General features: G+C 38.2%; 1 protein-coding gene across 1 annotated transcript in view; it reads left to right on the top strand.

Annotated features, from left to right (window-relative positions):
• The window catches only part of DROSHA (drosha ribonuclease III), a 101,171-nt gene extending 75,706 nt beyond the window's left edge, over positions 1-25,465 (top strand). Inside the window, exons 24-33 of the mRNA XM_015811503.1 lie at positions 4,300-4,370; positions 6,071-6,115; positions 9,363-9,520; positions 10,441-10,546; positions 15,025-15,166; positions 17,358-17,440; positions 18,345-18,448; positions 19,409-19,501; positions 20,867-20,913; positions 25,151-25,465. Coding sequence (XP_015666989.1) covers positions 4,300-4,370; positions 6,071-6,115; positions 9,363-9,520; positions 10,441-10,546; positions 15,025-15,166; positions 17,358-17,440; positions 18,345-18,448; positions 19,409-19,501; positions 20,867-20,913; positions 25,151-25,281 — 980 coding nt within the window. The 3' untranslated portion in view covers positions 25,282-25,465. The remainder of the gene's footprint in view (positions 1-4,299; positions 4,371-6,070; positions 6,116-9,362; positions 9,521-10,440; positions 10,547-15,024; positions 15,167-17,357; positions 17,441-18,344; positions 18,449-19,408; positions 19,502-20,866; positions 20,914-25,150) is intronic.
• The last annotated feature ends 400 nt before the right edge of the window (positions 25,466-25,865 follow it).

Raw genomic sequence — 25,865 nt, 5'->3', positions numbered from 1 at the left:
AGTTGAAGTCCACAAGTCATGAAAGGGCCAAGTTTGAAGGCCCCTGCACTAGGACCAGTAAGGTTTATGTGCTCCAGATCATGCCTGTCATATAGTGCTGCCTTGTGAGACTTAAACATTGTGCCTTCTTCATCTCTGCACCTGCCCCATGGAAACAACAGTTTCCTAGAGATGCAGCTGGCACCGATCCTCTTAGCCTTTCATTAGGCATTGAAGATAGACATTTGGATCATATGTTGAATGAACCCTGCTGGTTACTTTTTAGTTGTTATTTCAGTGATTGAAATGAAATGAAACTATTTTTTTTCTACCCTAGGCATGTAGTATATTATGGTTTTATTGTATAGTGTTTGTCTTTTGTTCCTTTGCTTCTAATTTTTTGAAAGCTACCTAGAATCACTATGGTGAGATAGGTAACAGACATACATGCCCCTCAGAAACAGTAAAGCATCTTTGTATCATAGGAAGCAGGACATAAGGATGAGCTTTAAATAGTGGAGTTTCAGTAGAATTCTGTAAGGAAAAGAGATCAAACAAGGAATTGAAGGAGCCAAAGTAATAAAAAGATCTATGGACAAAATGAACTAGTAGACATGAGATTAAGTGAAAGAACCAAGGTAGATATTAAAAAAAAATCTCCCATTATAAGAATGGTAGAATGAAGAAAGAGGGGAGGGACAAGAAAGGATTCAGGCCAAGAGACAGCAAAAGCATACAAGCCAAGATTTTTTTTATAAAATATGGGGGCTAGGTATTTCCTCAAATTTAATGGAGATGTAGATGAACATGGCAGATACAGTATAAAGGGGCTATTGTACAATCCCACTAATTAGCTGACGGCAATGTTAGAGGGAAAGAGGAAGAATCAAGGTGAGATAGTCACAGGAATTAGAGCGTCTAATGGGAGAATCCATGTTTCAGTAGGAAAAAAAATCCCGAAAAAGAAGAGATAGCAAGATTATTAAGTATAGCAGCTTTATGACCTGCTAAAAACAATCTAATAAGACACAATAAATGAAAGATGCAGCATAATGAACAGAAACTAGATTAATGCAGAAGCATTGTTAGGAAATGAGATTCTAATGATTGCCAGCAAGTAAAAGAAAAAAATATGAAGTGACTGTAATAGTATAGAATACCAACCCCCCACCCCCAACCTTATAATTCCAAATCAGTCATCATAAAAAGAGGTGGGTACAAACTGGGCTTAGTCCAGCTGGATAACTCATTCCTCAATCCACCTAGAAGCCTAATAAACTGCCGTGGCAGATCTTGGATGATGAGATTCAGAAAGTGGCAACATGTAAAGCTCCCCTCTACAGAAGCAATCTTTTGGCAGCCATACTTTAAACAATTATTAATTTTGTCGGCACAGTAGAATTGGAATTGTCTCATACAAATAAGCAGGGGCAGAATGTCATTCCGGAAGGTAGGTGGATTTTTTTTTTTATTTTTTTTTTGAGATGGATGGTAGGCCTTTTGAAATATATAGCCTAGGCGTTCACCAGCCAAAAATAAGTGCCTGCTTATTTGATTGACCAATTTCTGCCCCATTTTTCTGGTCAATTGAAGCAGTTTGTTGCCAATTTCAGTGACATTTGTTCAGGAGCTCTAATGGTTGTGATGAACTGATCCAGAAGCCGTGTTTTGTGTCCCCTGCGCTACTGTACTGGCTCCTAGGGTTGAAAATAGAGTATATCTCTTAAACAGCAGAAGAAATTGAGTTTGGTTTTTTTATATGCATCTCCCTCTACTTACTTGTGGCTTTGAGTCTTAACTCTCTTTTTGACTGATCAATGCTCTGTGTCACAGCAAAATCCAGTTGTATATGACTTTGACCAGGTTTCTATTTCAACAGATCTGCCTTTTCAGTTATGGGTATACAAAGCAGCCAACAGTAAAGAACATATTTATTCACTTTTTCTGGAAAAATCCACCCGTTATGGATTAGCATGGATTAGCACCAAACGTTATGGATTAGCATCAAACCAGCATGGATTATTGAAATCATTATTAATACAGGCCAAAGCATAGTGTGACATGAGAACATAGTCATATATAGATAAAGCTATCGAAACTCTATGCTCAAGTCTTGCTGGAGTGCCAGAATTACAATCACAGTGTTCCAGCCAAAATTAATTTCTAGTTAGCTAAGATTTTATTTTAGCATTATAATTTTGGGGCTGAGGAAAGAGACATTTTGTTGTTCCTATTATTAAGCAATTGGAAGTCTGAAACCTTCACTACTCAACTGTGAGTCACACAGAGATCTGCCAATACATCCGGATCTTATCTTTTATTCTTCCCTTCCCTACTCTCAGTTCAGCATGATTTCTCCTCTAAGGGGTTGGGGCAAAAGCAGTGAGATTATTATTGGATATCTTGTCTCTTTCTCCTGCATTTTAGCTTGCCTGCAAAAATATATTCTCTTTTTTATTTTTATCAAACAACATAACAGCCATAAGGGTTCTGCCTCAGGCTGCACTGTGTTTCATCAGATCAAAATAAAGGGAGAAAGCCATCCGTCTTAACTTGGCTTTCCTCTTCACACTGCCTTGGTGTTTAATGTCGAAAAGGCACATATACTGTATATAACCAAAGGGTTATATCTCCAGTATAATTCAAATGCTTCAGTTTTTCAGATGAAACAAAGTGGGGAATTGAATTTTCTCTTAATAGTGTTATTAATTGGTATAATAAATCAGGTTTGGGGGAGAGTAGAGTGTGTGGGGAGGGGTCGATGGGTGGCGATAGATAGATAGATAGATAGATAGATAGATAGATAGATAGATAGATAGATAGATAGATAGATAGATAGATAGATAGATAGATAGATAGATAGATAGATAGAGGCAGACAGACAGACAGACAGACATGCTTGCTCTTACCTGCTTGCTCTTAGCTAAGAGGAACAGCTGAGTTCAAAGTTTTTGAGAAAGGTCTGAATTATGTTTGGTTTTGCTGAAAACGCATTACCAGCGGGATTTGCTTTTGTAATATTTGCTTTTCAGAACTGGGGTGACCTTATTTTTCACAAGAGTGCAGCCAGTCAGATCCAAATAATGAGATGGGGCCTCTTCAGATCTTAGGAGAAATGGCCGACCCATAACTAAGGAAGCTGCCTTCTTGGAATCATCTACCACATGAAATAACAACTGTCAACAGAGAACAAACTATTCTGTCCAGGGGGGCTATCCACCTCATTGAAGATTCCTCGCATGAAAACACCCTATAGATAGAAGTGATGGTTGAATTGTGCATACTGTGTGAAATAAGGGGTAGGACTAGTGCAGTTATCCCCATTTTATATATAAGTCAGTGGCCCGATTTTGTAATCAAGCATATGCCATTCTAGTATGGAGAGCAAAAGTGAGGATTTGCCTGTAGTCTATCTTCCCAAGCATGGTGACCTTCCCAAGCTTGTGTATCTTCTATGTTTTTGTCTCCAGGCCTTTAATCGTCTTAGTTGCTCTTCTTTGCACTTTTTCCAAAGTCTTAACATCTTTTTTGTAATATGGTGACCAAAACTGGATGAAGCAGTACTGATACTTCACGTGATTTTGATTCTATGCCTCTGTTTATACAACCAAGGATTGTATTAGGGTTTTTTGGCTGCTGCCGCACATTGCTGGCTCATGCTTAAGTGATTGTCCACTAGGGCTCCAAGGTCCTTCTCACAGTTACTGTTGTTGAACCAGGTTTCATCTAAACTGTATTTGTAGCTTTGGTACAAAATCAAAATAATGTTCATGTACTTTTCCTGGTAGCAAGTAGCAATTGATTTGACACTGCCTTTTTATTCTAAACAAATTTACATAGGATTTTAAAAAGAAATTAAACAACTGAAATATATGTAGATGAATCAGAGAGGTTATCTGTTCGACATGGACTTGTTTACTTTTGAAGCTCTGGTTTAAGCAAGTTGCTTTACAGGGAAATTAAAAAGCAAAAATCTTTTTCCCTGCAAAGAAAAGACTTTGCAATAGATTTAAGGGAATTTGCACATGAATTGAACAAGACAGCACCTGTTCATGGATGCTTGCTCTATTTTTGCCACGTACGTGTAGCAGAAATCACTGTGGATACAGATCTTACGCATGGGTGAGACCTAGTTACTGCCAACCTCCTCCCCTTTCTAGCTGTTATGAGTGAGATGAATATGAAACAGTCCCTTATCTCCTAAATTTACAGGTAAGTGAAACTGAAACATACATGTCAACAGCCCCAAGTTTGCAACTTGCTTCTTTAAATGGGTCTAAATTCAGGCTTTTTTTTCCTGTGGCACATTCTCTCACACAGGGGCAGTTTACCTGGAGGGAAGTCTTGAAGAAGCCAAACAATTGTTTGGACGTTTGCTCTTTAACAACAAGGTATGACTTCATTTTTGTCTTGATTATACCTTGCAATGCTGTTTTCTGCTTTTCTGCAGTGCTTCAAATCAAGTGCTTCAAAGGAAAATTGAAAAGAATCCTGCCTCTCAGAATATAATGCCTCATTCTCTCAAAATAAAAGTAAAAGATTATTGTTATTACGCCTATGTCTGGTTTTCTGCTGTGAAGACTGTCCTGTAGCAAGTTTCCCTTTCTTGCTCAGAAGAAGCGCCTAATGGTCGCAAAGTCTGGTAATTTAGATCCAGACAATCTTTCACATATCTGACATAATTTATTTGGAGGATTGACGGGGGGGAGGGGAAGGAAACTGATTGACAGTGCTGAAGAGAACATAAGTGAAAAGAGAACAAATGAGAAGAAAAAGGTAAATGAGACCAAGGTGAGATAGTAGTAGGCTGTGGAGGCTGATTCATCTGTAGCCATGGAAATTCGTGGGATGATTTTGAGGGCTTATTTCTTAGTCCAACCTAAAGGTAATTGTATAACTCTTGAATTCCTGAGGGAAAGGCAATATTTAGAAGTAGAAAACATCATAGGTTGCTGGCGATGAGAAAATCAGAAACTGTAAACCGGTGTAAGCTTACACACTTAAATAAGTTTGCTACACAGAAGATCGTATCAAAAGTTATGCTTTCCAGCCATCTGCATCTAGATCTCCTGATGTGTACAGGCATCTTGTTGAATGTGGAAATGCAGCTGAGCTGAGATGCAGGGAACTGGCAGTGAATAAAGGCTGGGAGGAATGCTTTCCCTCAACCCATGACCTCTCCCATGCAAATTGCATGCCAAGAACAGGTAGTCCTCGACGTACGACCACAATTGAGCCCAGAATTTATGTTGCTAAGTGAGAAACTTGTCAAGTGAGTTTTGCCCCATTTTACGACTTTTCTTGCCACATTTGTTAGGTGAGTCAGTGCAGGTGTTAAGTGAGTCAGTCACAGGGTTGTTAAGGGAATCTGACTTCCCCATTGACTTTGCTTGTCAGAAGGTCGCAAAAGGGGATCACGTGACCCCGGCACACTGCAACCGTCGTAAATATGAACCAGTTGTCAGTTTTGATCACGTGACCGTGGGGCTGCTGCAACAGTCATAAGTGTGGTAAAATAATCATAAGTCACTTTTTTTCAGTGCCATTGTAACTTTGAACGGTCACGAAACAAACTGTTGTAAGTCAAGGACTACCTGTATGTTGCAAGAGAGAAAGCATTAGGAGGAATGACCAACATGTATAGTTTTTATGGATTGTAAGGTTTTGGCCTCATGCATGTGGGGTTATGTGCAAAATATAATTGTGCTACATGTTCACTTTCGGTTAATTTGTCTTGAGGTTTTCCTTCTTCTTTCTTTTCCTTTAGCTGGAATGAAACTCCTGAATTTTTAGTTGTAGAACTTTAAGCAAAAAAAGAAAAGAAAGAAAAAAGTAACCCATTATTTAGTTCCTGAACGGTGTGTGTTCTCCCTCTACCTAATTGACATGAACTAAATGGAAGCACTACAGGCAGTTTGAACAAAGAATGCCTGCTTTTTAAAAATGAGTTTGCCAGCACTATTGAATTTGCAAGAAGCCGAGTCAGCATCTTAAGCCATTTCAGTCTTTTGCAGAATGACATTTTATTTAGCAATGTGGAACTTGTTAAACGGTTCCCTTGAGCTTTAAAAGCATCTCTCCACGTTTGCAGGACCTGCGGGAAGTATGGCTTAATTATCCGCTACACCCTCTGCAAGTAAGTGTCCCCTTTTTCACTAACGAATTTCAGAACAGTTTTAAGGATGCCTTTTATTGGTCTTTGGCTGTGTTGACATCTTTGAGCATTTCACATGCACACGTGGCCTTTGTGAATTTTTGTAGTTAATAAGTGTCAAGCGCTTGGGCTTAAAGGCAGGCAAGGATTTTAGAGGAGACAGGCAAACAGGCAGTAATTGGGCAAGCAGATGTCAGTCACGAGGCAGCCATGTGGAAGACCACCAGCTTGGTGGCACAGGGAGAGAATAAGCTGGCAACTTTGCTCACCACGAGACTTCTCCAGATGGAAAAATGCAACAAATTTCAAAGGCTCATGGAGGCAGGGCACATATGTGGCCTTTTCATGTCACCTGATTCCTTTGGGATTCAGGAAGACTGTCAGCATCTCAGCTGGAACTTTTTTCTGCTGAAACAAGAAACAGATAGAAAGCAGTTCTCTGTCGAAGGTTCTTTTCTGAGCTGGCAACATGTCCCCATGAAGGAGTTTATTCCCTCATCTTCTCCTGGGAAGGTTGATTCTTCCTTTACCTCCAAGACAGGCAAGAAAAAAAATGTCTCCCATTTTCATTCTCAAATATAGAATGAAAGACAGAATAAAAGAACTTCTTTCCAAAGCTCTTGCAAATTTGGGGGAATGTTCTTTAATGGACTCATCTTTGATGGCCAATCATATGCAATTTGGTATCCCTGGGCAGAAAGATACAAGATATAAATGGAGTATGCTATTCACAGTTATGGTATGAATACTTAAGTTTTTTTTCTGTAGATGAATAAGCCAAAATAGATGTTAAAAGTAAAGATTTTTTTTTAGAAAAAGAATTATTTTTTTTGTCTACCATTCTTTGTCATGACTGCTGCCAACCCCCTAAAATTTTTATTTCTATGGTTTGCATATGGATACGTCAATATACTGTAAACAGAATGTTGGTAATGTGTTATAAAGATGGGGAAGTCCTATCGTTTATTGGAGCATTGCATTGTTTTATCTCTAATACTTTTGTAAAATCATACCACTAGCTGAAACGTTCCCCACATTCGAGTTTTGCCCTTAGAAAAGCTAATTTAACAAAAGTGGAACAAGGCCCTATTTAAAAAAAATGCAATTAAGTTCTTGCAATATCCCCAAGTTTGAGCATCCTATTTTCACACTTTCAGCAAGCAGTCTTGCTAGCTTCCAGCTAAAATAATTTAATGGGAAAATATTAGATTAAAGAAAATAATAGGCAGAGATTTTCTACAGTGAAATAAAACCTTTTGAAATAAGTTTTTATAGGAAAAAAAATGGAGAGATTCATTGATTGTATCTTTAAAAAAAAATCAGCATGCAGGTAATACCTGGGCTACTGGGGGAAAAAATGTAACATAGTTAAAAACACTGCTGAAAGAAAAAGAAATCAGCTGGGAGGGTTAATAAAACATGGCAATAGTTAAAAAGGCAAAGTATTTATAAGCATGGGAGAATAGGACCTTTGCTATTAACAATAAAATAACAGACTTGGAACACATGAGGATCCGGAAACAAAATTGAGAACTCTTGAAACTATTATGTTTATACATGTTCATAGGTTATTGGATCTTCCTGTAGTCAAAGCTAGATTAAAATCTCTTTCAGGCTGAGATGACTCTAGTTGACTTCATAGTCAATGCCACGTTGTTCTCTTGGCAACACTATAAAAGCACCTGGTTGTTGCTTTGTTCCAGGAAAAGTTTTTCACCTTCCCAGTGTAGCCTTGATATGTTTGAGGGTCTCCTATCCCAACTACTAACTAGTTCTGCTTAGCATTTCAAGGTCAGCTGCAATCGGCTAGTTAGTGTATCAAATTAAACTTTTGCATTTCAGATTAAACTTATACTGCAGAGTTCGCATTTAGTCATTCGTTCTCCAACGTAGTATCTTTCAGATAATCCTTCATGGTTCTTGTCTAGAACCATGAAATTGCGCTGCTGAAATTTAGCAATGAAAATTAAAATTTCACCAAAATGTACTGCTTAGAGGATGGAATTTTTATTTGTGTTTTAATCCACTGCTGGTTGATAACCGAAATAAAGAGAATTGAGTGATTTTAACTAAGAATTAAGGGTGGGAATGGGAGCAAAGAATATGTTATATTCCTATACTCATCATCAGCTGAACAAAATAAAAGTGACCTTCAACTCAGTTTCATTATTGAAGGACAGTTTTTGTGGCTTTAGGGTGCAGAAAGAAACGGAGAGGAATGCTATTCCTATTTCCTTCTCTTTTGTTTCTGCCTCTCCTTCCAATGGTCTTAAATTAGTTTGAATATTGGCAATCTCAGGCTATTTTTGAAGGGCATTAAAAGTAATGATTGAATGGTTTGCTTAACAGATGCCTCCTGATTCCTATCTTTACAATCTGTTCCCAAACTACCCAAAAAAAAAACCAAAACCAAAACGAGCTAGAAAATATTTACTGGATGACTTCCTGTACCCTTCCAGGAACTTGGAAAGCTGAGCTATCCATCACTTATAAGAGCTGAAGTCCAATAAAAATGGAGTGAATAAGACTGGGGGAAAAGAGTTGTATTTGTTTAATAAAGCATAGTAAAATTAAACAAGATTGCTGCATAGGAGGAAAAAAAACCTGCGATCCTGAACTTTGATTGATTGATTGATTTTTGTGATGGCGATAACGTTCTTTAGAGTTTGCCATTAAAAAGAGCTTCCTCCTCAGTTCATACATTATTGTTGGTTTTTTTATTTACTAATCAAATTTATGTTGCCATTCATTTCACCGAAGGTGATTCTGCTTAGTGCATAACAATAGATAAAAACGCAATAACGAATGCAAATGCAAAAATGGTAGTAATAGATATCCTAAACCTCCAAAGTGAAGGGACAATAAAAAATGACCCCCCTCAACAATAGAACCATCTAGTCAAATCCCCTGTTCCATGGAAGCCCCAAGCCTGGTCACATAACCAGATCTTGAGGGCCTTCCAGAATATCAAAAGGGATGGAACTAATCTAATTTCAGGAAGGTGTCTTTGAGGCAGAGAAGACATGTCTCCTGGGACTTTCGGCCAATGGTATTATTAGGATAACATTGCAAGCTACCAAAATATCGGCTGTGTGTTGATTAAGACTCATATTGCCAAAATAAAATGTAAGGTACCTAATCAAGCTTCTTCATTTGCTTTCTGAATTCAGCTCTAAATTTCTCCTCTAAAACTAATTTGTTGTCCTCATTGTTTAATATTGATTTACAGCTGCAAGAATCTAACACTGACAGACAGCTAATTGAAACGTCTCCTGTCCTCCAGAAATTGACTGAGTTTGAGGATGCAATTGGAGTAATTTTTACTCATGTTCGCCTCTTGGCACGGGCTTTCACTTTGAGAACAGTGGGATTTAACCATCTGACGTTGTGAGATTATTATTATTATTTTTTTCCTCCCAAATAGATATCTTGCACTTTCTTTCTCAGGAAAGCTGAGTGGCTGATATTCTTCCTTAAGAGAGAGTGGGGTGGTGTTGATCTACAGCTGTTTCCCCAGTTCAGATTTTTCAAAACCTCTGACCTTAGAGGTCCTACCAAAACATCTATGGTTTGCCAGATTTGTAAGCTTATTTGTTCCAGATTAGTTGAGATTTTTATGACATAAATATTGAAGGACAAGAAACAACATTCTTGCTTATTGAGAGGCTTAACTACACAAAGTTTGCTTCTGGCCCTGGCATAGGTTGAATCTTCTGTTTTTAACTAGCTACAATTTGTCATTTAATTCAAATTAAGCAAAAATCAAATCACCTGATTTGTGCAGAAGAACCAAAGTGGGAAGTATCCAGAGTTCTTTTACTTATGCAGAACCATAGTCAAACAAATGTTTTTGCACAGGGACATTTGAAGTCATTCCCCCCCCCCTCAATTCCTACAATTTATGTTTTCATAAAGTGATTCATAGCTAAATTTATAGTGATTCCGCCTTGTTAGTTCTGACAACCTAAAAGCATTTTTTTGTCTTACCCTGTAGTAGTGGGATTTGCGGCAACCTGCAATGTTGCCAAAATAATTTTCTATGCGCAGTGGCATCACAGAAATGCTGCAATTACATGCATAACGGTAACATTCACTTGGTGACATTAAATACGTTTTGTCATTTGCCTCCCCTTTGCTCTCCCACGAAAACCCATATTTAGCAAATACAAATATACTGTATTGTCTTAAACTGTATGATACAATCACTAGTGTATTGTTCTGCTTTTTTAAAAATATCCAGTGCTAAAGTAAGGTAGTGTTGTTCCCTTCTCTGTATAATCTCTGCCTTCCTTTATCTCCTGCTTCAGGGGCCATAATCAGAGGATGGAGTTTTTGGGTGATTCCATAATGCAGTTGGTGGCCACCGAGTACTTATTCATACATTTCCCTGATCATCATGAAGGCCACTTGACGGTGAGAGTATCATCCATTTATTCTTGGCAGGAGTAAAACTGGGATAGTCTGGTTATGGGCGGAAACAGAGAAAAAAGAACATTGTGAAAACAGCAAGTGAATTATTCTGAGCTTAACTGAATATCCGCAACTTCATCCCTCTATTTGCTCTTAATAAGGTTCTGTTAATTTGAAAATGTGAATCCTGTCACAATCAAGGAAATGTGATTTATGGAGCCCCAGTGTGATGTTATCTCTTCTTTAAAACAAATCAATAGCTTTAATAACCGTGATGATTAAGTTATTCTTCTAAAAACTAGAGGTAATTCTAGTTCATTTGCAGGAGAGCGAAAGCAATTGAAATCAACGGAGGCCATTAATATGGGGTGCTGTTCTTGCTTCTTGGGGGCTAATTGTTCAAGCAGCAACTTTATGAAGTTTTCTAGCCTGATCCCAGCTTTCTTCCTGATTAGTAAGCTAAGCCGTAGGTGAACAATCCTACATTCTAGAGGTTGCATATGATTGTCACCTACAAGAACTGGGGGCTGAAGATCCATAAAAAGCTTGAAGGTTATTGACGGTTGGCTTTTCTGCTGCCGTTAGCGGCAGGAAATCAAATATTCTAGAAATCCGCAATCTCTAGTATGTTTCAAGAAGCAAAAAGGCAGAAGGATGAATGATGGTTATATGTGAAAAAAAGGAATGCACACATATATGTGAATGAATAAGTGCATACAACTAGGAATCCCTGTGTAAAAATAGTGCTCTCCATTGCACAATTTCTAGGGGGGTTATGAATTTTAGGAACTACAGAGACACATCTCTTAGATGAAAAATAGATGAAATCAAATTAGAGAAAGGACGTGTCCAAAGTGCGTTTTTCCCTTCCTCATGTATTATTTTCCCCTCTCATTCTCTATCCTCTATTTATCCTGTCTTTAAGATCCTTCATTTTTATTTCATCATTTGCCCAAAGCAGGCAGAAAGGAGTTACAAAACAATTTGTGGGTGTGCTGGTTGTGTCTTCGGTTTGACCCTCCAGGTAACTTAGACTTCCTCTTTTATTGGCCTCAGCAGTGCTAATGGCAAAAATTATGAGATTACCAATATTCTTGCTTAACAATGGTAATTTGGGATTGGAAACTTCATTGCTAAGCAGCACTGTCATAAAGTACAACATTACATGACTGTGCCAACTAACGACATTAGTGCTACGTTTCTGGTTGCCATTGTTAAGGAAATTGTGCACTATTATGAGAACCTCACATAACCATGGCTTGCGAGGCCTGCAGGGTTCCCCTTTGACTTTGCCTGTGGGAAGCTGGCAGGAAAGGTTGCAGATTTTGGTCACATGACCGAAGACATTACAACAATTGGAAATGCAGGCCCAGGTATCACACTCACAGGCCTGAGGGGATTCTGCAACAGCCAGAACTTAAACACCACTCATAAGTCCAACTCATTCAATTCCATTGTTAAATAAGGACTACTCCTAACCTCAAACCGTCTAGTATGGGCACCATGCCTAGCCTTGACTTGAGATGCTAAGATACAATTTACTATCTTTGCATTACTTAGAAAGTGCAACTTTTAGTGTTTTTTTTCTTCATTAAAAGAGACAATGAATCATTTTTAAGAATTTGGTGATAGAGTGTATATAGATACAGAATAACAGAGTTGGAAGGAACCTTGGAGGTCTTCTAGTCTAACCCCCTGCCCTCTTAGGAGACCCTAAAAATTTAATATCCCTTCATCAGCCATCCTCCTTCACTATCACTATCCTTAAAAAAGATAAAAAAGCAGATGCCTCTCAGTGTTGTTATGATATTTGAACCTCTAGACAGTTTAAATTTTAGCACCACCTTTTTAGTTTGAAAGTGGAAACATCTCTCCCTCTTCCCTTTCTGTTTTGATTCCCCTGAGCTCATTTGCATCCAAGATCTTTTATTCACTATGATTGGTGTTATAGTTCCATCCGATTTGTGAATATGTTATATGCTACTTCCTTACTGACAGGGTGACGCTTCCAAATTGTGTTTTTCATTGAATCAATTGGAAACCGTTTTTCCAACGCTTGCTTTTCTGTGTCATGTACTTTCCATGTCACAGTATTGCTATGTTCTTTTTCAAATACCACCCATATCTTTTAGTCTTCTGCAGAAATTTCACCTTCTTAGCTAATCATCCACTCTTCATATCCTATGCAAATTTCAACATTTTTCCTTTGATTCACAGCAGAAATAATCCCAAGAATATTATGTGCTTATTCTTTTGGAAAGTTATTGCTGCTAATTAGTGCACTTGCCTTTTTTTTCTGTCAACTAGTTCTTGAGTCTCATAGATGGCTGCATTTCTTTAAACACACTCTCCCCCCCCCCCCAAAAAAAAAAACCTGCTATCTTCTTACAGTGGACACATTGGGGACCACCTCATTTGTCCAGTATAAGAGGATTATATGTTTTTAAACTATTTCTGCTCAATTAGCCAAAGCCATAATAACACTTACAAAATCAAACATGGAAATAATAAAACTTCAGCTTGCGAATTTTTGCAACTTCACTTTAACAGCTGGGAACAGTATTCTTAGATACTTTCATAATTAGCAAGTCATTAAGTAGCTCTCTTTGTTTCAAATGCAAGTAGCAGGGCACACTATGGATTACTTTCAGTGTGATATTAAACTGTGGCTAAGCAGTTACAAAATGAAGCTAGATAATCCTCATTTGTGCTTCTTTCTCCCATGCCTGTGAGGAGAAACAAAAAAAGTTTTGCTTTGATTAACCATGATTTGGCCACTGTTGTTCAGACTCAATGAAGTGCTTCATGATAACCACAATCACAAGAATTCACTTTTAAATTGCATTTCATGCAGCTGGGCTGGTTCCATTACCTTGAGTTACAGCGAGGCATAATTTGGGATACAGATGAAAAGATAAATATGATGTGCCTAACATAGTGCCTTCAGGTATCAACATAACAGCAGAAAATTTCTTGTTTTCAAGCCTCCATTCAAACTATTTTAAAAATAAACATTGTTTTAATTTTGGTCAGAATTACAAACTAAACAGCATTGTCAAGAATCTCCTTCGATTCTACACAAGGATGATAGACTTCCTTAGATTTCTTTTAAAGGAATGTGAATGGCTGTAGTCCATAGCTTTATGTGCAGATGTGTCCATCACCTGTCCAGAAAAGATAATCTAGGGCACGGGTGCCACAGGTGGCACGCAGACCTCTCTCTGTGGGCACGCACACCGTCGCCCCAGTCCTAGGCCTTCAGCTGGGGTTTATAAAACCTTTTCATTTTAGGCCTCCACCGTCGTGTGCAAAAAAACCCAAAACGGTTCAATCAATCAATTTCAACTTTTCGTGGGGAAAAAAAAGATCTCGCAAAGTTGGAATTGATTGATTGAATTTTTTAGTCCCACCCAGTCTGCCGTTAGCACCACAGCCACGCCCATCCAATGGGCCGCACCCACCTGGCACCTGACTATACATAAGTGGGTTTTGGGTTGCAGTGTGGGCACTCAGTCTCTAAAAGGTTCGCCATCACTGATCTAGGGCTTCAAAGTGTCTATTTGAGGAAGACAGCTAGAGAGGATGGGAAGGATCAACCTCACCAATCTGTCTTTTAATCAATTGGTATTACATAATTGGTATCACTGGGTCATCTCTTTTGCAAATGGGCAAACTTCCCTGGTTCTCTGGGTAACTATGATATTATATCAACATTAAAACGTGACTTTTTCCTTGGAAAGAATTGGTTACTACTGGTCTAAACTGTGGCTAATCTAAAAAGAGTTGGGAGGAACCTCTGTTGACTGGGTACCAAGACAAATAACATTAGATTGTGTGGCAGGGTAATTTTTTTTTTTTTTTTAGGTTTTGCCTTTCTTAATAAAAAGAGAACATATACAATGAGGATAGAATGCCTGACATTTATGATAAGTAAAAGTATTGCACAATCAGCACATATCATTCTGCTTTTCTCCGGCCAGGAAAGGGGACACCTGTATATTTTGGGAGTACCTGAATCCTACCCTTTTTCTTCTGCCCCTTACAGGTTGATTGAAAGTATGCACTGAGATGAATGTGGCAGTCCTTTCGTATTAACAAGAGGTTGAGGAAAGAGGGAATGGGATAAGAGTGTACACCTCATTTCTATTTGTGCCTTCTTTTAAAATTGCTAGAAGAAAACAGGAGGTGTTTATACCAGATAAACGATAGCATTTCTTTGTTTTTTTTTAGTCAGGCAAAGGCTAGCAACATGTTATGTATCTGGGCCAGGGGAGGGAAACTATGGCTCTTTTATGACTTATGGACTTCAACTCCCATCATTCCTGAGCCAGGAATTCATGCTGGCTCAGGAATTCTGAGAGTTGAAGTCCACAAGTCATAAAAGAGCCATAGTTCCCCACCTCTGATCTAGGCTAAAAATTGGGTATGGCTGCTCAGAGTTCCATGCACATTTATCTGAGTGGAGTCTCTTGTCTTGGCAGTTGTTGCGAAGCTCTTTGGTCAACAACAGAACACAAGCCAAAGTGGCTGAAGAACTGGGCATGCAGGAGTTTGCCATTACTAACGATAAGACCAAACGGCCTGTGGCACTGCGAACAAAAACATTAGCTGATCTTTTGGAATGTAAGTGCTACTGCTACTAATTCATTTTCCTTTTCTAGTGGTTTGATAGCTAAATAAAGTTTCAAAACTTGTTTACTGGTGGTACAGCAACAGTTAAAGGCAAGAACCAGATCAAAGAACCACTAAGGTGGTGGCTTAAAGAAAGTTTGCTTATAATATAGATGTGTTACCACTAACTGCCATCCTGAGGATCTAAAATGTGTAGTACTACATCTGTATAACTTACATTAGAAAATGAATTGCTTTTCATTGTTACAACGCCTGCTCTTAGATACCCCCAGCTAAAGGAACAAAACGAAAAATTGACTCCCTTCTTTTATTTGAAATATAATCAATTTATAATTTTATAAGTAGTATTGCTTCCAAAGGCACTGTGATGAAAACCCACATTGCACATGGAACATCGCCTTTTTCTTAATTTTAAGTTTGGTTTTTTTTAAAGTTGTTCTTCCCGTGCAAGTGGCAATAAATATCAGGCCCAAAAGGTAATCTTTATCCAGAGCATTTTAATATATTTTGTGAGTTGAGTGGGCCCAGTGTCTCTTGCCAGATCCTTTTAGTAAATGGAAGTAGTTCACAAACCATCATAATTTATGGCCAAGGTTCTGAGAGTGTGTGCTTTGCTGTGATTTATTTCTAAAAACTTATAGTCTCCTGGCTAAACAATGGGATTTGAAGAGCTGTCTCTTTGTCTAGTTTTTCAGAATTGCTTCTTAATTAATTTGTGTAGATCTTGGCATTTTTCATTGATTCAGTTTTCAATTTATGTTAAAGGCTATACCGCAATATAGAAGGATGATGTGTTTAGTCAGTGACCTTGAATTAACCCAACTGCCTCAAACTCTTTTCTGAAACAGAACTAGGCTGGAAGGTGAAACTTTCGTTAGTGGAAACTTGGCAGATAGCATGTTAAGAGAGAAGAGACAGTTGTGAGAAGAGTAGGAAGGTATTGCCTATTAGTGTATCAGGAACAAAAAGTGGAAGAATCTATTAATGGGATTAGAAATAACTTTCTTGACCTGATATTTGATCTGATATGTCAGGATAGCAACCTGATTGAAAATTAAGCCAAAACACCTTCTGAGAGTACAAGGATGGGGAAGGCCAATTTGGGAGAAATTTGTCGTGTAAGTATAAAACAGCAGCAGCTGCAAAAAAAAAAAAAAAGTGTAGGTGTAAAACAGCAGTAGCTGCAAGAAAAAACCATAGTCCGATATTGAAATATTGCTAGGTTTAGTGGGATGTTTGTTTGCTATTTTTTTTTCCAGGAATGAAGTCTATTAAACAGTAAAGTCTGACTGATTTTCAGTGGAACTCACATTTTAAGAGTTTGAATTCCCACTCCTCACTCAGAAAGGAAAATATTCATAGTGGACCAATAACACAACAGCTTAACTTGGTTTTCCCAATGTAGTGCCTTCTTAAAAGCACTTGGACTATAATTCCCCCAAATAATCAATTAGTTGTAGTCCCAAACTATACCAAGGACACTAGGTTGAAGAGTCGTCTCCATTAAAATACATGGACTAAAATACTGACTAAAAATAATTCGATCAGTTTGTAATTTAGACAAGTATTTTTTCAAACATGGCAACTTTAAGAAGTTTGGATGTCTACTACCATAGTTCAGATTTGCCAAATTTGAAATACACTGATTTAGACCGAGGACTTTACGCACATTTCCATGCCCTGTGTTTCTCCCAGCCAACCTTAGATGGAGATTGTAGCATTGTGGCTTATGCTGTTCTAACAGAATCAAAAAAAAATATCCAATTGTGAGTATAGCCCTTGTACCTGTCAATCCTTAGAGGTACTCCCACACACATGTCTTTAGAGCAGAAACACACTTTCCTGTGTAGATATGGCAAGTGCTAAAAGCACAAGCTTTCCTACAGCTCCCTCCACAAATCTTTGATGTGTGTGAATTGCTTGAAGTGAAAGACACAAGTTATTTCCATGCTGTTTATATCAGAAAAAACAAATTAGTAAACCAATTATCTGCTCTGGCTTTTCATTTTATTTTTACCTATTTTTCCTCATGTCTTTCATACATCTTTTGTGGATGGTGTGGATATTAATATCCCTGCTACCTTTTTCTTCCTCATAGTCTTTCTTTCTTCCTCTAGAAATATTAATGTGAATTTGAAAGAAAATAATATTCATTAATGTTTGGTTATTCCTTCTTTCTCAGCCTTTATCGCTGCTCTGTACATAGATAAAGACCTTGAATATGTCCACACCTTCATGAACGTGTGCTTTTTCCCGCGATTGAAAGTAAGTCTCAGAGCGATAGTATGTGTTACACAGCTAAAAAGGTGACTTTGCTGCGGAGTCCCAGCTAATCCTAGATTTTTGCCCTCGGTGTCCTGAGTGATAATACAGGTTTTAAATCTCTGTTCTCTCACATTCGTGGCCTAGATACAGATAGGTCTTGATTAGTGCAGTTAATGAATCCCATGAAGAGATCACATGATTTGAATTTGCACTATTCAAAGTGATATTTCTATGGAAAATAGGGTAATTGCTTCCAGCTCAATGGAAAGAGGCAAAGTTTTTACACATAATTTTTTTATATTTTATTAATGAAATGCTGAACAACATTAAAAGTGGATAAACTGATATCGAAAGAGTAATTGCTGTCTCCTGTATTCTGCTGTACTTCTTCAAAATGAGCCTCTTCTTTTTGAGCTGCCTTTGAACAAAACCTTCATTTTCTCCATTTTGTACAAACTAAAACATCTAGAACAGGGTCTTCAATCTTGGTCCTTTTATGACTTGTGGACTTCAACTCCCAGAATTCCTCAGCCAGGCACGCTGGCTGAGGAATTCTGGGAGTTGAACTCCACAAGTCATAAAAGGACCAGTTTTGAAGACCCCTAATCTAGAACCCCAACATCTGCACCCATAATGGCAACTGTGCATGCGCTAGCATCAACTGCAGTTGCATTAGTGTTAGTTAACTTTGGCTTGCATTAAACATGACCTGGTATCACTTTATCAATCACACTAAATCAAATGTTGCATTATTTAAACACGCACAAATGCAACCTACCTGTACTAAGAGAAAATAACATTTGAAAAGGCTTTTTTTTTAAATCCTAAAGTATTTTCCTACTTCCAGTCCATTATTTCCTGTGAAGAGTTGTTATTCCTTCCTCTCTTTTTTTGTCCATTTTAGGAATTCATCTTAAATCAGGATTGGAATGATCCAAAGTCCCAACTCCAGCAATGCTGTTTAACTCTCAGAACAGAAGGGAAGGAGCCAGATATTCCTCTTTATAAGTAAGGAGATTGACTTGTATACCTTACATTATCACTTTGTGACTCCCCCTTTTTTTAAAAAAAAAATCCCATATAACTGGAATTTGGTTATCACGCCCTTTGTTCAAAGAAGGAATTATTTGCTCTGATAAAAGCAAAGTGTACTGTTACATTTTGGATCTCAAATTCAGTTTAAACCATTGGAAATATAGTCACGAAGGTTTGTGCAAGTAGGCAGTAGACATTGGTAGTCTCAGATACATTCAGTTTTCCCAAACTTTGTTCTCACTTTCTCCACTATGATCGCATTGGGCATTCTGTTGCTTTTAAGCTCACCCAGTGCCTTTCTGCAGGTGCAGCAGACATTGCCCAAAGTTATAGGAGACATTGGTGAACATTCCTACCTGCTTTCTAAGTAATTTCCTAGTCATGCTGTGTTCAGATATGACTGGAACAGACTTTTTTTTTCTTTTGCTGTTTAGCAAAACGGTTGCTGTTAGAACAGGTAGTACCAGTTTAGCTTAAGTATGGGGAAAAGGCTGCAGAAAATGTCAAGATGTTTCATCGTTTTAAGATTATATTTTTGGGTCAAGGGCAAAATATTAAGGGCATATTCCATCCTCTTCAAATAAGAAGTAAGGCTGTGGCGAAGAGGAAGGTGAATGACTATAAAATTGAAGCATGAAATCGGGAAATATATGATGCAGTTGATGTTAACTGTGTAACTATGTACATAGAGTGGAAGGTTATATCAGAAAGAGGAGCAATTATTGATTGACAGAGAGAAGATTCTGTATCAAGCATACATAAATATTCCCTAATTAAATGATGCCATTGCCTCATAAAATAATCTGTCAAGGTTCTATCCCTATGCTGTGACCTTTGTTAAAATAGTTGCATTTTTGTTCAGATGTCGTAGAGAGAATGTTTTCAGACCTGTTTGTTTGTTTGTTTGTTTGGCTATCTGTCTCTGTGGCTTAGAACACTGCAAACAGTTGGGCCTTCTCATGCAAGGACATACACCGTGGCTGTTTATTTCAAAGGCGAGAGAATAGGATGTGGCAAGGGACCAAGGTATGTAAAATGTTTAAATACTTATATATTCTATATCTCTGACTGCCTGTCTGTCTGTCTGACTCTCTCTCTAATGAAAATGGGTAAAGAGAGCTATATGAGGTTCACTGACGTATTAGATAGGACTTCTAAAAAAGTGAATTTTAGAATTCTCCTTTTGTGCATCTTAACCTGGGATCAAGGCAATCTAAGAGGCACAGGCACACTGATTCTCAGTGTCAAGCATCCAAGGTGAGAGTGGGGAAGTGTGCCTGTTAGTGGCATAAAGCAACAACTTGACACAATACTGGGTTTCAATTCATGTTGTTCCTTAGAGAACCTTTTCAGTCATCAAATATTCTTTCTGGGGACTTTGCTTAGTGCCAGAAGGTCAAGAGATAATGTGCCAGTCAGTACTGTCAAACATTTTTTTAAAAGTCCTAAACTCGATTTTTTTAATGTGTTGAAATTGTATTTGGGGGCATATTAAAAAGAATAATTGTTAAGGAGAGAAAGAATTTTCATTGGGGAGAGGTAGGACACAGTGTCCAGTAAGGGAGTAATATATGGAAAACTGGAGAAGAGTCACCCTGTTTAATGCTTTAATGCTTGGAAAGATTCTCCAATATCCACAAGTTCTTTTCAAAGAATGCAGCAAATTGATAAGCTGGAAGTGTGAGCACAGTTGTGGTTTAGTTTTAGCTTAGAGTTGCCTTCTCCAGCTTGATGTCAAGGCCCAGCTAGATCTAGACTCAATGATAGTTCAGTCTAACCTATAAACCGATTGGTATCTTCCAACCTGATTGTCCATTTTATAGGAAAATGATTTCAGTAAGATGAATAGGAAAAACATCTTAAAGTTCTCTACACGGTAAATGCCAAGGGCTATCTGCAGAATAAATAACATTTAAAAGATTTTTCACTTGTCATCGACTTTGCACAAAGCATACTAATATTAAGAATAACATTAAAATAATAAAATAAAATAAGGTGCTTTGGGAAGAAATGGGCTATAATGTTGCTATCCACTTTTTGCTGCTGGATATGTCAACCAAAAATGAATAAGGAAGATGTCCGCAGCCATGCTCATTTTCAAAGTTAACAATGTGTTGTTGTTTTTTAAAAAAATGATTTTTAATTGCTCTGTTAAAACAAATTGCCAAAGAATTTTGAAGGGTGATGTTTAACAGCATGGATCTTTGTTTTTAAAATAACTCCGCAAAGCAGTAATGTATATGTATGTAGTGGGGGTGGGGGACTGGAAGAGTTTTTATGGTAACAACGGCCAGTAATTATTTGAAAAATTAGTTACTGCACAGCAGTTCTGGGAAGCTGTAACTTGCTTCTGAATTACATTTGTCATAATTTATTTATTTATTTTTGCAGCATTCAGCAAGCGGAGATGTGTGCAGCAATGGATGCACTGGAAAAATGTAAGAGGGTTTCTTGGAAATTACTACAGAGTTGTTCTGGGGAGGAGTTGTAGGCAGTGTGTGCAACAGAGGGGAAATACAGGTTAAAGTGAACAAATGAATATGTTGCCCCAGCGTTGTTTACTATTATCATTCCTGTTAGTAACACAACTTATTGACTAGTGGAACAAACTGTTTTACGTTCTACTATCTCTGAAGTCACAAGTGATGCTGAATTTCATGTTGGTTTTTAGGCACGGGTCTGCCAGTAGGCATTGACCTCAGGTAGTCCTCGACTTACAGCCACAATTGAGCCCAAAGTTTCTGTTGCTAAGTGAGACAGTTGTTAAGCGAGTTTTGTCCCATTCTACAGCCTTTCTTGCCACAGTTTTTAAGTGAACCACTGCAGTTGTTAAGTTAGCAGTTGTTGTTAAGTGAACCAGGCTTCCCCATTGACTTTGTCGCCAAAGGTGATCACGTGACCCTGCAACCGTCAAAAATATGAGTCAGTTGCCAAGCATCTCGATTTTGATCACATGACCATGGGGATGTTGCAATGGTTGTGTGACAAACAGTCAAAGGTCGCTTTTTTCAGTGCCATTGTAACTTTGAACGGGTCACTAAACGAACTGTTGTAAGTCAAGGACTTCCTGTACAGACTCCTGTTTTCATAAGGTCGGGATTTGATTGCAACACACGCAGATTGTGTCAGCCCTTCAAGATAGTCCAAACCAAAAATCAAAATCATGAGTGCTTCCTTTATTTTAAGACGACAGAAAAAGAACCTTGTAACTCTGAAAGCTCTTCTCCCCTCCCTTGTTTTTGCTTTCCAGAGAACAAGGGAGAGTCCCTCCTGAGACTCAGGGAGAACTTTCTACCCACCCACCCACCCCCACCCCCACTTCTGTGGGCTGAGACATCTCTTGTCTGATCGTTGTCCTTATAAGCTGCAGCTCCCCTTCTGTCCCCCAGGGTCATTTTCACAGCCTGTTAAAGTTTGCCCAGCATTTGTAATAATTTATCATGGAGTTGAGCAACAACTTGGATCCTGTGCAACACTGCCCCAGGCAACTATCATGGAAACCTGCTTGAAAAAGACTAGCAAACATCTGCAGAGGATTACTTTGGAAGATGGGCTAGTTGTTGGCTTCAGCCTGAGGGAACCATTGATGTTGACAAAGGGTTAGGGCTACATACGGTACATACTGTGCATACATATAGAATGAGGGCATTGTGAGAAAGAACCAAAGGTTTTAAATAGAATCCTTTCTCCCTGTTGAGAAATGCCACTTGCAGGAGATGAGCCATTTGAAGTTGACTTGTATTTTGATGAAAGCTGAGATAGGAAATATATATATATATATATATATATATATATATATATATATATATATATATATATATATATATATATATATATGCACAACTTTTATGTCTAGCTTTCTCCCCTTATCATCATAATCCCTTGGAAGCATTCATATTTCAGATCCAATAGTCAGGCAGTCAAGTAAAGTACAAGAGCTCTCTGGCCTGGCTCCAGCAAAGCACTTAAGCCCAGGCTTAAATTCAGGCCTGCAAATATTCCTTTGACATTGATGATCTAGGTATAGTGATTAAAATAAAGCCGCTATTTTGTTAGATGGGGGCAGTGTGCTCACCTTGTAAGACTGATGGCAAAACTCACAAGCTACTGCCAAATGGGAACCTAAATCTTTGTATTACAATCCTGTGTAACTCTCCATCTTATTGAAACCTCTGACAGAAGTTGCCTACCTTTATTTATTGGAGCAGAGCTTTGTCTATCAGCGCTTAGCTTGTCCACTTCCATCAGCCAACTTGTAATCTTTGGCCCATATTTTAAATGCTTGGCTTTTCTTTCATTAAATATGTGCTTCTGAGAGATTTTAATTTTTTTTTACATTTGTTCTCAATTATTTGCTTTCTGGTATGAATGTGGAAGATATGGAGACCTGGGATGGAACCTTTAAATCATGCTACAATTCTTTCCTTATAGCAGTGTTTCTCATCTTTGGCTATTTTAAGATGTATGGACTTTAACTCCCAGAATTCCCAAGCCAGCATGCTAGGTCAAAATGACCCAAGATTGAAAAACACTGACCTATAACATGGGTACAGAATCCGAAGTTTCTGAGCCAGATTTGCCTCTAGTCTTGTAGGCCAGGGGTCCCCAACCTTTCTTGCTCCAGGGACCGGTTTCGGAAGAAAATTTGTCTTCCACGACCGGCAGTGTGAGGGAATGCGCAGATGAAGCTTTGCTCGCTCTCACCCACCACTTGCATGGCCTGGTCCCCAACAGGCCGTGGACTGCCACCAGTCTGCAGCCCAGGGGCTGGGGACCCTTATTGTAGGCCGATACTGGAGCCCCCTTAAACAGCTATTCCTAACACTGGGCATTTTTCAATGTAAAGGAATTTAGAGCTGACCCTGGAGAAGGAAGCAACAAGCCGTTTAGGAAGGACCTGGAGAAGAGACTGAAGGAAATGAAAAAAAAATCAACTGTCTTGCTTTTCTCTCCTATTTTATATGTCGGGACAGAGAGAATTGACAAGCTTTCAAGATTCTGTAATTGCACCTTACAACAACACAGTGGCATTCCTGGAATCCCTGCAGTGCCAGTTTCTTGAGCTGGCCTACCTCCAAGGGCTGATTTAAATCAAATGGCAGTAATACTAACTAAAAATAAATGTGCATGAAATCACGTCATCTCCTAATTTGATCAGGCTCCCTTAAAGGCCAAAGGCAGGGCCCAGCCAAAAAAAAGATTGCATACTTCTTGACTTTAATTTAGGTCATATATTTTCAAAGCCAGATCAGGGATTCTCATGAAAAACAAGTTTTTTTTATGTCAGCTGGCAAAGTAAGTCTCTACTGATGTGATGTCAAACATTCTTAACCTGGATGTGTTTGTCTGAATCATATTAAGCAATACAGAAATGTTGAAGACTGATCAAGGTTTCAGGGTGATTTTAGAGAAACTTCAGAAGATGAGACCTCTCCAAGCTTTGTCTTCCATTGTAAACCAATTGGCCAAAATGCCTTCTCTTTGCACAGCTTTTACAGAAATGCATCTGTTCATTGGGATGAAACCTGAGCTGTTAAAAGCATCATCCACCCTTTGAAGAAAGACTTCTGACACTTCCCCATTGGGAGATATCTGTCCCTCAGTCATGGTTTTTCTCACCTGCAAAATTTCACATTGTTTCAGAGAAGTGATTTACTTAATAAGATACTCTTGAGTTCAATATATATATATATGTCAAAGCTCTGCTTTCTGTGGCTCTTCCTTCACCTTTTGCTTCAGCTGCATTTCCCAGGTGGTACTGTGTCAAGTCTCCTGTTCCCAAGGACACCAGCTGTTCAGCATCAGCACTAGCTCATCTATCACACATGGCAATTTGTTCTCTGGCACAAAATTCAACCCGGGCAATACTTTCCACAGTGACCTTCCATCTGGCATCACCACTGTTGATATGTTTATACTCCTTATTTTGCACCACTTTTGCTGAGGTGTATTAACTGATTTTGGCTTCTAGATTGGCTGCTTTGGTCTTTAAGAGGCTAATGGCTTCTCTGTCTCTGTTTCTCACACACGTCTTGTAATAGTAGTAATGGAGGAAAATTGTCTTGATTAGTTAGCTCCAGATGGTCCTCTTCTCATCTTTGATGAAGAATGATAGGATTTTTCAGGACTTCTCAGCATAATCTATTAATAATCTATGCTTTATGATAGAATTTTATCATCATAATAAGGATCTTTCCAGCCCTCCTGCTGACAGGTTTTATGATAGAAGCTTGCTGAACAAGTATTTTATCGAACATGAGGATCACTCATCTTCTTACATTCCTAATATGATCTCTAAGCACTCATCAACTCAAATGGATCTCTGTGGAAACTTTTACAAAATAGAAAATACAGTTAAATACTCCATAGCTTTGTGGTGGCATCTCAACCAGATCCCAATATTTATTGTCGCACTGTGACTAATCTTATTCCATTTAAATCATTCCCTGATTGCCAACAAATGTGGTAAATCTTACTCACATAAATCCTATGCACATAAATCAGTAGGCTACTTCAAAGTAAATAGGGGGTTACAACCAAACCAGTATGTGCAACAAAGTGCTCTTTATCCTGACAAAGTAATACAATAATAACAGCTGAATGTTATATTTGATGGTGGCAAGATCATGTCATTGGCTGGCTTTTATTTATATGAAATATTTCTTCTTGTCTCAGATAATTTTCCTCAGATGGCCCATCAAAAACGGTTCATTGAACGGAAGTACCGGCAAGAGCTTAAAGAAATGAGGTGGGAACGAGAACATCAAGAAAAAGATATGGATGATTCAGAAGACATGAGAAAATAAGGGGGAAGGAAACAGTATATTTGCTTAACTTTGACTACGGCCTATAAAAAAACCCATCCTGGTTTCATGAAAATAAATGAAATCATGTTTGCTTTTGTGGTTTTTTCTTTTTTTTTTACTAATATGTTTTATCTCCATTTTGAGAGGCAAAGCTGTATTCATAAAATTTAAAATGATTTTTTAAAGAAGATAGGCTTTCTAAAGAATTTCGTTTCTCCAGACTAGGTTTGTGAACAATAAAATGTTTCATTTCAAAATATGTTATGTTCTAAAAATAAGAAAAATATAGTGTTATTCCTATTGTTGTGTCATATGAAATAATAAGGTATTAAACAGAATGCTGTTTTCTGCTACGTTCTGCCTGTGCCACACTACAGTTAAGAAGATGTATACTAAATGAACTCAAGGCACAAATCACCAAGCTCAAATTATCCTATTTTGGGCACATTATATAAAGACACACGGACGGAAAGACAAAATGAGGAAAAACGGCAGGGGGGGAGGGGCTTCAATTAAAGTGACAATGTGTGCACCTGAAGGACCAAGTTAAGGACAGATTGTCATGGAGAAATGCCGTCAGTAAA

The sequence above is a fragment of the Protobothrops mucrosquamatus genome, unplaced genomic scaffold (assembly GCF_001527695.2).
Source record: "Protobothrops mucrosquamatus isolate PMUCROS unplaced genomic scaffold, P.Mucros_1.0 scaffold43, whole genome shotgun sequence".
NCBI classification, from domain to species: domain Eukaryota; kingdom Metazoa; phylum Chordata; class Lepidosauria; order Squamata; family Viperidae; genus Protobothrops; species Protobothrops mucrosquamatus.
The sequence above is the reverse complement of the archived record's forward strand: the minus strand, read 5'-3'. Positions and strand labels throughout refer to the sequence as shown.